Below are 15,875 nucleotides of genomic sequence, written 5' to 3' on the forward strand. Positions count from 1 at the left end.
GTCCTGTTGGAAAAGGTAGACTGACAACAGTGGGGCCATGCTGAAGGTCAAAGGTATCAGCTTCACAGGGAGACTCCAGAACTTGCCTTTTGTCGTGGTTGATCCGGGGATGTGACTACTACTGTGTTGCAGATGGTGAGTGCGATGAAAAAGTCAAACACATCAGAGAGCTCTGGTGAGAGGTGGGCCAGTGGGTATTCCTGGTGCCTTGCGATGGCCAAACACCTGTCACATTCACTCACCTTCTCAAACAGCTTTGGGTCAGGTGTAATGTCTTTCTCCTGCAAGAAAATGGAGGCTTAGGGGTGAGTATGACCCAGTGACCTGCCAAGCATCCTGGTGCTTGACTATTTAAGGCACCTTGATTTTATTCTAAGTTGTAAAGGCCCCTTCATCTGACTCATCTACATATGCCATTTTATAGTGATGACTTACGCATAATTTTAAATTATGTAAGAATGTAATATCCATTATATGTGAAATGAAATGTATATATTCTTATATAGAACATATATATGTTGTCATTAAAAAATAATACAGCTAAGAATATAGATTATTATAGCATATCTGACTCAGAAAAATTTGAAAAAGACAGAGAAGGGAAAATGGAACAAATCTGTATCGCACCAGCTCACATACACACTTTTTGAAACATGTGCTCCTGTTTCCTTCCAGTCTTTTTTCTAGACACTTACGTTATATATATAATAAAATATTTTATACATTTTCTTTTGATATAAACCCAGAAATGGGATTGCTGGATCATACAGTAATTCTATTTATAAGCTTTTAAGGAAACTCCATACTGTTTTCCCTAGTGGCTGCACCAGTTTACATTCTCACCAATAGTGCATGAATGAGGGTTCCCTTTTCCCTATATCCTTGCTGACACTTCTTATCTCTGGTCTTTTTGATGATAACCATTCTAACAGGTGTGAAATGATATCTTATTATGGTTTTGATTTGCATTTCCCACCTTAAATTTACACATTATATGTCAATTATACCTCAATAAAGAAAAAATATACATAAATTGGCAGTTTCATGTTCCCCAAAACGTTATACACAGTTGACCCCTGAACAATGCAGGGGGTTGGGGCGCTGACCCCCCATGCAATCAAAAAGTCCATGTATAACTTTTGACACTCCCAAAATTAGCCTACTACTGACCAAAAGCCATACTGATAACGTGAACAATGGACTAACACCATATTTTGAATTTTATATGTATTATATACTGTATTCTTACAATAAAGTAAGTTAGCAAAAAAAATATGAAAATCATAAGGAAAATACAATTACAATACTGCACTATATTTATTTTTTTTTTAAATTTTGCATGTAAGTGGGCCAGCACAGTTCAAACCTGTGTTGGTCAAGGGCTAACTGCAGTCTGATCTTTTCCAGGCTTTTAAGAATCATTTGAAAATACAACTTTTAACAACTTAGAAATTAGATATACTATAATTCATTTGGCCACTCTTTTATCACTGAATACATATTTTTTTCATTGATAAACTTCTATCTATGCACAGAAATTTTTGACTGAATCACTAAATTCCTAGGTCAGAAAGTTTGAATATTTCAAATACCCTTGGACCCATATTGTTACATCGATGTCAGAAAAGCTTGTTTTCAACACAGTGCTCCTCCTGCCAGGTGGTAGAGCCCGACTCCCAAGTGCCCTGTATAAAACCACCAATCAGCAACCACAATTTAAATGGCAGCCTATATAGGTTTCAAAGGGCACAGAAGAATGAGGCCAACACAGAGTGATCAAAATGGATTCTTCCTCTCTGTTCTTAAAACATTTTAGAAGTGAAAGGATCTTTTAAAGGCTATCACACATTCACTTCTGGAAATTTTCCTGCCTGATGAGAATGGTCCATAAATGTTGGGGCAAAGCAATGGAGAAAGAAGTTTATTAGATTTGGGCTCATCTACTTAAAACTTTTTTTTTTTCCATCTGTCTTTCTTTTTCACAGTTGTCATCTTGCTCTGATGTTTTATTCATTTCATTTGGTAGGACAGACTTCCTCTCCATCACTGATCTGAGTAGTTCACCAACAATTCCCTGGCCTTAGAGGCCATGACAAAGGGGCCATGTCAGTGTTTTAGAAAAGATCCAGCAATGTAGGGTGAAGAAAGTGTTGGCCACACAAGTTCTGTTAACTGAAAAGAGCTAACCCCCCAGCAACAGCTCATTTGTATTATTACATACAGATACTTCTGATGAATGGAGGGAAATGACAGGGCAAGGAAAGGTGGTGTTGTCCCAGCATGGGTAGCTGCTGTCCTCTGAGTGGGACTCACCATAGGGCTGCTGAAAGCTGTGTGCTTGGACAGCATGCTGGCCCGCTTGGCCTCAGCCCGGCTGCCTGTGCGCCGATGTGACTTGGTGCTTTGGCTCCTGTGCATGATGCGAATGCTCTGATGGCTCCCAATGCTGCTGCGCTGGGGCAGCGAGCCCCCTCTGGGCACTGCCTCTTCCTCCTCTGAGTCTGCCTCCTGGTACCTGGCCAGACGCTGGGCTGTAGGGAAAGGCACACAGGGTGACACATCATGGGGAGGCTAGGAAAATGAAACTGATTCAGAGCACTCACCACCCTCACTTTCCCAAAGGCAAGGCCACATTTAATAAAAGTTTCCACTGAGAGATGGAGGCTTTATGTGCACCTACAGTCAACCTCATGAGGTTGATATTCTCCACCCCGCTGCACAGATGAGAAGACTGAGTCTCAGAAAACTTAAGGACCTTGCAAAGTACACAGGATTCAGGAGGGTGGAGAGGACACCCAGGTCAATGTGATGCCAAAACAAAGATCCTGTGCATTTTGGCACAGTGGCCATCGAGCTCCACAAACAAGTAAAGTGTGGACAGAGACAGATTCACATACAGCCCCTCTATTCAGGTGGACCCTAGGTGTGATGAATGTGGTTTGGGCAGCAGACAGTGGGGACGAAGGCAGGGCAATGAAGTCCTCTCCCACAGTGTAGCCAGGCTCCAGGCTTTGCCCTTATCCCAGGGTCATGGGGCCACCTGACTCACTAGGGCTGTTAGGACAGATCACAAGTTGAACATCTGCCCTGCAATCACACAAAAATAATAGTTTTCAGTCTGTATTGATGGTGCTTTCCCACGGGCGCTCCTTGTCCAGGGTCAGGTAGGGGGTGGGTATTATCTGCATTCACCTTGTAAGGATGAAGCTCTACCCAATAGGGAGGCTGACAGTCTTTGTGGGATTGCATAGAGTGGACAAATGTCACCAGGGTATAGACCCACCGTCAAAGATCCATTTTATTTATTTATTTTTTTAATTTTTTTTTCAACGTTTATTTATTTTTGGGACAGAGAGAGACAGAGCATGAATGGGGGAGGGGCAGAGAGAGAGGGAGACACAGAATCGGAAACAGGCTCCAGGCTCTGAGCCATCGGCCCAGAGCCTGACGTGGGGCTCGAACTCCCGGATCGCGAGATCGTGACCTGGCTGAAGTCGGACGCTTAACCGACTGCGCCACCCAGGCGCCCCTCAGAGATCCATTTTAGATGATCTTGACTGCACTGTTACACTTGAATGCTTAGTGGGGCATTGCCCAGCAAAAATCCTTGTGGCCATGTGGCCAGCCACTCGCTGAATCACATGAAGTACATCTGCTCTGTTTCTTGCTAATGAACGGCTCTGAACACATTTTTCTGGCTTTGCCCAGTTTTAGTCCAGCTTATTTCATCATAGATGAGCAAGGAGGCTATTCATGAGGATTACTCATTCAAAACAAGCAATTGCTAAGAACTTTGAGGGCAAGTCCAGTGCTGGGTGTGAGCACAAAATATCTTAACACAATGTGGCCTGCATAAGGGACAAAGAGGAGCCCTCCAATGCCTGTGGCCTTACATTTAACATCTTTCTTTAGTTAAGACTTTTCTTTAGGGATGAGAAAAACAGAGATAAGGAAAGGTAAGTCAATTATGGTCACAAAACTCAGTAATTGCCGACACCAGGATCCCACTGAGGGAGCTCCTCACCCCAGAAGCAAATCTCCTCCTGCACATCCCACCTGCTCCTGCTGATATAAGTCATAGTTTGGTGGTGAATGAACATCAAGGAAGAACAAAGCCTGGACACAGTGCTGTCAAGCTTCTAGGCTTGTGCATTAGGAACTTGGTGTCAGCCTCTCAAAGGATATACCTGCCTATCCCAGTCTCCTGCAGTAGTAGTCAGATGTTAGCCTAAATGTAGCCATCCTTCAGACCACTGTTGATATGACTGGTCTACAGTGATGGAGAAATTTCTGACCAACAGTGGCCTGAGCAATGCCTTCAGTGTTCCTGAGGAAGATAAAGGCAAGGAGCAGGTGATGCTTTATTCTAGGCACACTGTGTCACCAGAACAGAAGGTCAGAGGGCCATACCAAGAGTCTCCATGGCTGGTTCAGATATATGTGAACTGGGCTCATCATACAAAGCCAAAGTCATCTGAATTCATTTTACTAATGAGATCTGTGAGGTCAGACCACATAAAGTAACAGCTGAAGATGCTCTTGGCCCCAGGAGCATGTCAATGACTGATCATAGCATTTCTTTCAAACATGCAGCAGAGAGGCCTGGTTGTTTTATTAGTCTTCACCAGAAATGTTTTCCTGTATCTTCCAGAGGCAATGCAACCTTTAGTTTTATAACAAACATCTAACAACTATCAAAATTTTTCTGTAATCTTAGTTGGGATTCTGCCCATAGAGCCTCAGGTCCAGCTTTCAAAGGCTGCTTCTGACCTGACTTCAGACCCGGGTCTCTGGTTCCTTTACAACTAGGCTGAACTCTGCCTTCAGGCAAATGAGCTCTTCTGCACTAGGCTGAGGAGTTACAGAAGGGTAGAGTGAAAAGGTACAGGTGGGCACAGTCACTGACCATTTACTTTGGGTGGCAAATAAAGTTAAACATAGTGTATAAGTTCCTATGTCTTCTGTTTAATATGATTAATTTTACATAAAGGGCCTTAGTGCGTATCATAATTGTTTTATGAAACTCACAAAAATCCCATGCTTCCTTGAGATCTTTCCTACCATATCCCCTCAATAAATAAGTTTCCTAATGATGACCACGTGCTGACTCCTATACTATGTTTGCTTCTGTTCCTGTGGCAAGACTTCTTTCATGTTCTCAGATGCTGTTATAGGAAGGAAAGGGAGTCCTGGTTGCAGAGTTGATGGTGCCTCTCAGAGGCGCCATAGCTCCACAAACACTACTGTGGCACAGGGACCCTTATTGTGGTGCCCCTTCCCGACTCGGGTGGGTGGCTGGTTCTAGTCACACCCTCCACTTATGAAGTGGATAGCTTCTCTATGGGATCAGGGAGGACAGAGGCAGCAAAGCATAAGGAAAGGAGAAGTGGGAAGAGTAACATCCTGTAAACTTCAAACAGGAGTAACATTTCTCTTCAGCTTCCATGAACATCATTTTCTAAGGGGAAGAGTACAGCATGAATTGCCCAATGCCCTTCTGAGAATTTTTAGTTAATAACAAGAAGATCGATGGGTGACGACAAAAACATCTCTTCATTCTTGGCATGGCAAAGAGACCACATACCTCACAAGTGAGTTCCTCAAGATTGCCCTTCTTCGTTCTCTTGTCTGACAAAAAATGAGTGTTTAAGCAGATGCCCACCACACTAAGATACTGCAGTGAGTAGGGCACTGTCAGTAAATGGAATTCATTTATTTGCTTCTATAAATGCTGCTAAGCTTCAGTCTCCTGGTTGCTCTAACAGCCTATGTTTTAGTCTCTCAAAAATCAGCAATCCCTGAAGCTTATTGTGTGTGTGTGTGTGTGTGTGTGTGTGTGTGTGTGTGTGCGCGTGCATGTTCATGTGTGCATGTATGTGCACACAGGCACATGTGCATGCAGCTTTTCTACAGCAGCTCCCTGTCCAGCCCAAACTAGGAGTTCCTACCTCGAGACTCACCATTTGCATCATGGGAATATTCTACGCCAGACACAGTGCATCTTCGGAAAACCATCTTATTCTCAGTTAAAGTGCCAGTTTTATCTGAGAAGATATACTGTATCTGCCCTAAGTCTTCGGTGATGTTGAGAGCTCGACACTGCAGCTGTGAGTCCGTTTCTTCATCGTACAACTCTATATCCTGATTAATGAAGTAGACTTGGCATACTTTAACAATTTCAATGGAAACATATAAGGAAATTGGGATCAAAACCTAGAAGACATAAGGCGTACAGGTACAACTGTGAGGAACAAGGAGATGAGAATTAGTCCAATCTATTCAAATGACAAATGACTACAACCACAAGTAAGTAGGGACTATACTGTACCTTTAAGGGCTTAACCAGGTTGGTTTAGAGTCAGTAATGAAAAAGTATTAGGATTGGCAAAGAGTTTAAACTAGGACAGCCTATGGTGTCACTGCAGAGCAGAAATCCACTATCATGTCTGGAAGAATGGTAACCATGGCTTGGATAGAAGAAAGCATTTTCATATTACTAAGTTGTGCTTGACAGAAGCTATGAAAGGAAAGAAGAGAAAGAGAGAAAAAAAACACAAGGCACAGTCAGAGTCCTCATAAGCAAAGTCACCTTGCACCACAGTGGCAATTGGCCCCCAGGCTCTCCCAGGGCTCCTGGCAACAAGGAGCTGCCCATCCCATGGACACAACCCCACAGTTCAGAAGAGACAGTCTTTCCAGAGGCTGGTTGTGTTGAGGGACAATTTCTGTGATCTTGTACGATATAGAGCAAAGGGAAGAAGGCTTTGAGGAGAATATTCACAGTTAACACTTTGACAATTTAAGAATAATCTTCATGAAATCAATGTTTAAAAAACATTTTTTTTGAGTAACAGTATTGAACTAACCAGACTAAAAGACTAATTTGGGAAGTTAAATAAGTCTGTTTCCATTCTATGAAGCACATGTGATAAAAGACAGCAGAGCTCCTCTCGTAGGCAAAGGCTAAGCAAATGACCTCTGTTCACTTTGCGTTCCTAGGATGATACTCACTGTCCCTTCCCCACTCTTAAACAGGCCTTTTGGGCATAGACTCTTAATTAGTGACGAGGAGCTGCTCACGAGGCACGTGAACTAATAATACTAATGGTAACAGTAATAATGATAATAAAAACCAATGCTGCAAAATGCAATGTGATATCCTGAATTGAATCCTGGAACAGATAAAAGCACATTAGTACAAAGACTAGTAGAATATGATGTCTAAGATTTAGTTCATGGCAAAGTACCAAAGTTAGTTTCTTGTTTTAGACAATGCACCATGGTAATATAATATGTTCACATTAGGGGACTCTGGGTAAGGGACATATGGAAACTCTCTGTACTCTTGTTTGTAACTTGTCTATAACTCTTAAAATTATTCCAAAATAATAATTTTGGGTTTTTAAGGAGTAATTGAATGGAAAAATAAAACAAACACAATGATCAAAAAACCAACCCCCCAAAGCTTAAGAATTTTAGGAATAGCAAAGGAGAAAGTTAACTTGAAAAGCACCCAAAAAGACCCCATAGAAAAATTAGGTGGAAAAGTAAGTAAGATGTAATACATTAGGCAGGTATATTTGTGGTCCTCCCAGATGCAAAATTTGTAAGGAAATTATCAGCAGAGTAAGATGACTTTAAATTCTTACCAGATAAATAAAGCAATTATCATATGGTACTTAGTACTGTTACCTGCAGAACTATTATCATTGTCAAAAATGAGTAAACTGCAGCTGTGACTGGGGATAAAGAGCTGCCATCAGACTCAGGGACATCAAATAATGATTTCTTCTCTTGATACCGCCATACCCACAGTCCATGTCCTATAGCAACGTTCAAAAAGAAACATCATACATCTAAATGTTAAAATAAGACACTGCTACTGCAAATGAAAGCAAAACTTCAAGACTTGACACAGGCACATTTGGCTTCCTTAGTCTGCCTTGCCATGTAAGACAGCAAAAACACATGACCAGTACTGGTGGCACCAACAAGCAGACTGCTGGGAAGCATTGGTTCTTAGACTCTTCCTCATATCAGGCATTTCCCATTGCTGGTACTGAAAAGCAAATGGTCATAAGGCAGAAACTGGATATGCGCTGGCAGCTATCAATGGGAAATCCCCAAGAAGATTTTCCCAACATGTGCCTCAGAAAACATCAGTCTTGCCATTTGGCCCTGGATACTTCCCATTACTAACCTTTGCTACAGACTCAAAATGCAGATGTCATAGACTCCCAGAAGCCAATGGCAATGCACATATTTCATTAAGTGGGTCACACACCTATCTGATAACAGAAATCCTTTTCATGTCCTATACACCTGTTTTTTACCACTGAGCTCCACGACCACGTCACACCTGTCTGATTCATGACGGGGGCAGGGGATGTGGTGAAGACCATTTACCCAGAGGTAAAGGCAGCATGCCAGGTCTGAAGGCCATCGAAGGCTGGAGAGTACCACAGCCTGTGTGCAATCTAACTGCTAACCCCTTCTTAGCACCCAAATACTTTTTTTCCCCCTCTTCTCATGGAGTTCTCATTAGTAGCATTGGTGTTATCTCCTGATATATCATTCTCAGTTTATCACCAGGTTACTAATGCTTCTTCTACCAGAATCATTACTACTGGTGTGATTAAACCATTCTTCCATCCAAGAAGCTGCAAGTTTGAAAAATAGTATCATTTTATCAAGATCTTTCATCTAGGCATCTCTAACATGGCCCATGTTGATACAAATGGCCCTTCAGTCTAAGTGGATGACAAATGTGTGTTTTAACTTTAGAGTTCTGGATCAGAATGAGTCATCAGTAGCCCACCAGGCTCACCTGGAGGCTGTCCAGCAGTGCCCTCTTATTCATGACCCATGAAGGAGACTTACCGACCGCAGAAAACAGAGACATACAAACGAGGAGGAGGACACACCAGAGCACGTCGCAGTTCATCTGCCTCTCAAGTTGGCTGCGCTTGTAGCGAGGCCCGCTGTTGTTCAGCAGAGCCTTGGTTTCATGTCCTGCAGGGGAACATGAGGGGCATGGTAAATCAATGCCCAACAGTGAAGTGTGGAGCTCCCTGACTGGTGAACTAAAGTACAGTGCTGCCATCCAATCATACTTACAGGCTAGGCTCAGTCGAAAAAGCAGGGTATAAAATTCATCTTAAATATGTAACCACCATGGAGAAACAATGGAAATAAATAAGCTAAAATGCTGAGAGAACACTTTGGTTAAGATACTATTAGAAATTTTGCTTCTGTTTTTCTGGTTTTCTAAGTTTTTACAATGGATACATGCTGCTTTTATAATCAGGAAAAAAAAGAAAGAACAAGGAACAACATTCAAGAACGTACAGCAGAGGCGGCAAGCCAGCACTGTCACAGACTACCTGTGCCATAGCCACGCCTACCTGCATAGATGACCATGCCAACAACAGCTTCCGTGTTTCTGATGGTGCATCCTCGCAACAGCAGGTTTTCTTTATACAGCCCAGCCTTTTTCCCATTGTCATGTATACTGTTGAGGAAAAGGTAGCATGCATCACATGGATGCTTCCAAGCACCTCATGTCCCAAGAAGCACTACCTTGGGGAAGGAAGGCCTAGACGCTGGTCTGGGAAGGGGCACGGGGAACTCCAAGAGTGGGTGGCTTGTCTCAGTGGATCTCTGCAAGAGCCGAGAGGGAGCTGATGCTCACTAGTAACTGGGCAGGACTCCTAAAATCCTGGAAAATAGGGGTGCTGGGAGGATCTTTTCTTCTAGTACTTAGTCTTGACTCCAGTTCCCAGCATAGGGCACCTAAAACTCTTGTAATTTCCTAAGTGGTATGAGCATTAGTAGTATCTTTTGTTCTTATATTTGGTCTCTGACTCCAGTTTTTCCTGGCATAGGATACTAAATCCCTTTTAACTTTCTGGGTGATACCAGTGTCTTTTGTTCTAATGAAGCCAGTCTGGGTGGACTCCTGGATGGGGTTTAGTCACCAGAAAGACCAGGCCATGATTAGAAGCTTAGAGTTTTCAACCTTACCGCCCATTGTCTAGAGTGGACAGGGGCTAGAAATTAAGTTAATCACTGATGATGCCTATGTGATGAAGCCTCTGGAACATCCCAATAGTTGGGGTTTGGAGAGCTTCTGGGGTGGCGAATACATGGAGGTGCTGGAAGAGCAGGGTGCTCGGACAGGGCATGGAAGCTCTGCACCCCTTTGCACATACCTTGCTCTATGCATCTCCTCCATCTGGCTGTTCATTTGTATCCTTTGTGATATTGTTTTATAATGAACTGGTAAACAGTAAGGAAATTGTTTTCTGAGTTCTGTGACATGCTCTAGCAAATTAACTAAACCTGAAAAGGGGATTGTGGGAACCTCTGCTTTATAGCACATCAGTCAGAAGGACAAGTAACAACCTGGACTTGTAACTGGCATCTGAAGTGAGGAAGTCTTGTGGGCCTGAGCCCTTAACCTGTGGGACCTGACACTATCTCCAGGTGGTGTCACAGGATTGCTTGATGTGTAGGAAAACCCCACAGGTCAGAATTGGTGTCAGCACTGCAGGCCTATTTTCATCAAGGATAGACCACAGCTAGAGAGGGCAGACCTGGGAGCAGTGAGGTCTAGTTAGAAGTTGGCCAGGGAAGGCTGCCAGGTGGTCTGCCCACTTCCTGCTCATCATAGAGAACACTGCTCCTCATCAGTACCTTGTGTTGTCACAAATACACAAATCCTTCTTTTTCTTTGAGTTTTTATTTAAATTACAGTTAACAAAGAGTATAATCTTAGTTTCAGGTGTACAATATAGTGATTCAAAAATTCCGTACAATACCAATGCTCATCACAAGTGCATCCCTTAATCCCCATCACCTGTTTGGCCCATCTCCCCAGCCTCCTGCCCTCTGGTGACCATCAGTTTGTTCCTACAGTTATGAGTCTGTTTCTTAGTTTGCCTCTCTGTTTTCCCTCCATGTTCATTTGTTTTGTTTCTTAAATTCTACACGAGTCAAATCATAAGTTACTTGTCTTTCTCTGACACATTTTGTTTATGATAATACTCTCTAGCTCCATCCATGTCACTGCAAATGGCAATATTTCATTCTTTTTTTACGGATGAGTAATATTTCATTATATATATACTCTAACTATTTTTTATCCATTAATCAATTGACAGACATGTGGGCTGTTCCCGTAGTGTGACTATTGTAAGATAATGCTGCTATAAACACTGGGGTGCATACATCCCTTTGGATTAGTATTTTTGTATTCTTTGGGTAAATACTTAGTAGTACAATTGCTGAATTGTAGGATATTTCTGTTTTTAACTTTTTGAGGAACCTCCATACTGTTTTCCACATTGGCTGCACCAGTTTGCATTCCCACCACTAGTGCAGGAATGTTCCCCTTTCCCCACATCCTCACCAACACTTGTTGTTTCTTATGCTGCTCATTGTAGCCATTCTGACAGGTGTTGAGGTGATATCCCATTGTAGTTTTAATTCGTATTTCTCTGATAATCAGTGATGTTGAGCATCTTTTCATGTGTCTGTTGGCCACCTGTACGTCTTCTTTAGAAAATGGTTTCTTAATGTCTTCTACCCATTTTTTAATTGGATTATTTGTTTTTTGGGTGTTGAGTTTTATAAGTTCTTATGTACTTTGGACACTAACCCTTTATCAGATATGTCATTTTCAAATATCTTCTCCCATTCCATAGGCTGCCTTTTAGTTTTGTTGACTGTTTCCTTTGCTGTGCAGAAGATTTTTATCTTGATGAGGTCCCAATAGTTTATTTTTGCTTTCTTCCCCTTGCCTCAGAAGACATATCTAGTAAGAAGTTTCTACAGTTGATGTCAAGGAGGTTAGTGCCTGTATTCTCCACTAGGATTTTAATGTCTTCCTGTCTCACATTTAGGTCTTGCATCCATTTTGAATTTACTTTTTGTGTATGGTGTAAGAAAGTGGTCCAGTTTCATTCTTCTGCATTTTGCTGTTTAGTTTTCCCAACACCATTAGTTGAAGACACTGTCTTCATTGGATTCCATTCCACTGTCTTCACTGTATTCCATTGGATATTATTTCCAGCTTTGTCAAAGATTAATTGACCATACAGTTACAGATTCATTTCTGGGTTTTCTATTCTGTTCCATTGATCTATGTGTCTGCTTTTGTGCCAGAGCCATACTGTCTTGATCACTACAGCTTTGTCATATAATTGGAAGTCCAGAATGGTGATGCCTCCAGCTTTACTTTTCTTTTTCAAGATTTCTTTGGCTATTTGGAATCTTTTGTGGTTCCATAAAAATGTTAGGATTGATTGTTCTAGCTCTGCAAAAAATGTTGTTGGTATTTTGATAGGGATTGCATTAAACGTGTAGATTGCTTTGGGTAGTATAGACATTTTAACAGTATTTGTTCTTCCAGTCCATTAGTATGGAATATCTTTCCATTTCTTTGTGTCATTGTCATTTTTTTTTAAGTTTTATTTATTTTGAGAGAGAGAGAGAGCAAGCATGAGCAGGGGAGGGGCACAGAGAAGGAGAGAGAGAATCCCAAGCACTGACAGTGCAGAGCCTGATGCAGGCCTCAAACTCATAAACCGTGAAATCATGACCAGGAGTCAGACGCTTAACTGACTAAGACACCCAGGTGCCCCAATTTGTTTTTTTAATGTATATTTATTTATTTACTTATTTATTTTTAGAGAGAGGGTTGGGGGAGAGAGAGGGAGAGGGAGAGAACATGTGAGAGCACAAGCAGGGGAGGGACAGAGAGCAGGAGAGAGAATACCAAGAAGACTCCACATTGTCAGCACAGAGCCCAAAGCAGGGCTTGATCCCAAGAACCGTGAAATTATCCTGAGCTAAAATCAAGAGTCAGACACTTAACCAACTGAACCACCCAGGCACTCCAATTTCTTTCATAAGTGTTTTAAAATTTTCAGTGTATAGGTCTTTCACCTCTTTGGTTAGGTTTATCCCTAAGTATCTTATTGTTTTTGGTGTAATTGTAAATGGGATGAATTCCTTAATTTCTCTTTCTGTTGCTTCATTATTGGTGTATAGAAATGTGACAAATTTAGAAAAGGGAATGGTATTGGTTTCAGCAACATTTTCTATATCCTTTTTTCTTATAAAAAGTCATACAGTTATTAAAAACATTAATATATTAAATTTTAAATGTGGTACATTCCATTTTATGGGTTTCCCTGTTGTTTTGATTCAGAGAGACAGTCTAAGTATAAGCCACTGGTTTTCAAACTTATCCTCTTGATCCACTATAGATGGCCTCTCGTCATCCATGCAGCCAGAGCACCCCGGCTAGGATCACAGTGGGACAGATATGGTCCTGGAGTCTGAAGAACAAGGGGAGGCCTTGGAGGCTTCTGAAACTAGAGTAGGGGTCCAGCCTACACCAGGCAGTGCCTCCAAAGGAGACTTCAGAAAAGCTACCTTCTCGCATCATCAGTAGACAGCCTCCCCCTCCCACACATGGATAGCCCAAACTCCTCTGTGGTTCTTGAAGCTCACCAAGGACACCTGAAGGTGTTTTTCCTCACACCAGTTCTTAGCACAGTGCCACTGACATGAAATAGAGTTGGTACGCGGAGGTACGAGGTCAGAGGAAGAATACAAGGTTTCTGGGGAAACCATACTTCCTGCCACATCTAGACCTTGGTCACTGGAATGATGGGCCAGGGCTGCCATTCAATCTGAGACACAACCCATGTTCTTCACAACAAGGAAATGATTGTATTTTCTGGTGAAAAAGACAGGCTAAATCATAAAGACAAGGCCAAAATGCATGCTAGGGGGATGCATTTTCCACAAGCCTGTTACTTAATTGATACAGCATCAATGTTTCTGCAGAAGGTATGCAAAGGAACACAGTGGGGTACTCAAACAACAGTGTGTCTATGCCCCCATTTGACAGTTCCAGGACAGAATGAGGTTTTGCTTTAAAAAAGATTCAAGACTGAAAACCTCACTGTTGGATAATGCATCAAGACCTCAGTATACATAAGATGGTACATATAAAACACCATTCCCACCTCTGGAATGAGAGATACCTATGGCCACAGTTCTCTTGGTAACAGCTGGAGATGGACACGATTTCTGAGGGAGAGTAGTAAAAAACAGTTTCAATCAAAGTTTCCATCATGCTTACACAAAATAAGAGACAAACTCAATAAAAACAAGAAAAAACATTTTATATTAAGCCTTCTTTTATATGACACACTTTTTAGCAGCACTGTACTTTCTTTTTTTGCTTAATTTTTTTAATGTTTACTTATTTTGGAAGAGAGCACAGGTGCACATGCAAGTAGAGGAGGACAGAGAGAGAAAGGGAATGTGAGCAGGGGAGGGAGAGAGACAGGGTGGGAAAGAGCATATCAAGCAGAATCTCAAGAATCTCAAACCCCAATGAGGGGCTCAATCTCACAAACCATGAATGAGATCATGACCTGAGTTGATATCAAGAGTCAGCCACTCAACCGACTGAGCCACCCAGGTGCCCCAGCAATACTGTGCTTTCTTATCAGACCAAGCCAGAACAGAACTCGTTACCAGCAGGTGCACAGGCCTGTGAAGACTACAGCCACAAGGACAGGCAGTGCACAGACATGAATGGCCTTTCCTGAGTGAACGGCCGTTGCATTAGAAGAGGGAGGAAGGCAGGCCAAACTCCAGAAGGATAGCTGAAGAACAAGGGGAAGGAAGACGATAGCCCTGTCTTGGTCTTCAGAGAGGAAAAATACTCTCCGAAGGCAAAACAGGCCCAAGGCCAAGCAGCTATGAGGCCTGATTCCAGGAAGACACACTCCATAATGTTGTCCTCAATACCCACTTCTTTGGTATGGGTTGATGTAAGCTCCCTGCCCTGTAATTCATTTGTTGAAACCCTAACCCCCAGTACCATAGAATGTGACCACATTTGGACACAGAGTCTTTAAAAACGTAATTAAGTTAAAAAAAGATCATACGGATGGGCTCTAACCCCATGACTGGTGTCCTTATAAAGAGAAATTTGGACACAGAGATAGACAAGCATAGAGGTTAAAACCACATAAAGAGGGGCGCCTGGGTGGCGCAGTCGGTTAAGCGTCTGACTTCAGCCAGGTCACGATCTCGCGCTCCGTGAGTTCGAGCCCCGCGTCAGGCTCTGGGCTGATGGCTCGGAGCCTGGAGCCTGTTTCTGATTCTGTGTCTCCCTCTCTCTCTGCCCCTCCCCCGTTCATGCTCTGTCTCTCTCTGTCCCAAAAATAAATAAACGTTGAAAAAAAAAAAAAAACCACATGAAGACAGGGAGAAGACAGCCTTCTGCAAGCCAATGAGAAAGGCTTCAGTAGAAACCAATCCTACTGATACTCTGCTCTCAGGTTTCCAGCCTTCAGAAATGTGAGATAATAAATTTCTGTTGTTGGGGTGCCTGGGTGGCTCAGGTCATGATCTCAGGGTCCTAAGGTTGAGCACCATGTTCGGCTTCGTGCTGGACATGGTGCCTCCTTAAAATTTTCTCTCCCTCTCCCTCTGCCCCTCCCCTTGCTTGCACATGCTTGCTTGCTCTAAAAACAAGCAAACAAACAAACAAATTTCTTTCTTTTTTTTTTTTAATTTTTTTTCAACGTTTTTTATTTATTTTTGGGACAGAGAGAGACAGAGCATGAACGGGGGAGGGGCAGAGAGAGAGGGAGACACAGAATCGGAAACAGGCTCCAGGCTCTGAGCCATCAGCCCAGAGCCTGACGCGGGGCTCGAACTCACGGACCGCGAGATCATGACCTGGCTGAAGTCGGACGCTTAACCGACTGCGCCACCCAGGAGCCCCAAACAAATTTATTTCTATTGTTTAAGCTGCCTGGTCTATGGTGACCCTGAGCACACGG

The 15,875-nt window shown here is 42.6% G+C and overlaps 1 protein-coding gene across 4 annotated transcripts in view; it reads right to left on the reverse strand.

The window, feature by feature from the left end:
* ATP10A (ATPase phospholipid transporting 10A (putative)) overlaps window positions 1-15,875 on the reverse strand; it is a 194,489-nt gene that overhangs the window by 30,613 nt on the left and 148,001 nt on the right. For all 4 annotated transcript variants that reach the window (XM_023255028.2, XM_045058954.1, XM_045058955.1 and 1 more), the window contains 6 exons: window positions 9,405-9,511; window positions 8,881-9,012; window positions 7,693-7,823; window positions 5,961-6,213; window positions 2,314-2,531; window positions 87-281 (listed from right to left, as the gene is read on the reverse strand). In XM_023255028.2, the coding sequence (XP_023110796.2) occupies window positions 87-281; window positions 2,314-2,531; window positions 5,961-6,213; window positions 7,693-7,823; window positions 8,881-9,012; window positions 9,405-9,511 (1,036 nt within the window). The remainder of the gene's footprint in view (window positions 1-86; window positions 282-2,313; window positions 2,532-5,960; window positions 6,214-7,692; window positions 7,824-8,880; window positions 9,013-9,404; window positions 9,512-15,875) is intronic.

Source organism: Felis catus, chromosome B3, assembly GCF_018350175.1.
Source record: "Felis catus isolate Fca126 chromosome B3, F.catus_Fca126_mat1.0, whole genome shotgun sequence".
NCBI lineage: Eukaryota > Metazoa > Chordata > Mammalia > Carnivora > Felidae > Felis > Felis catus.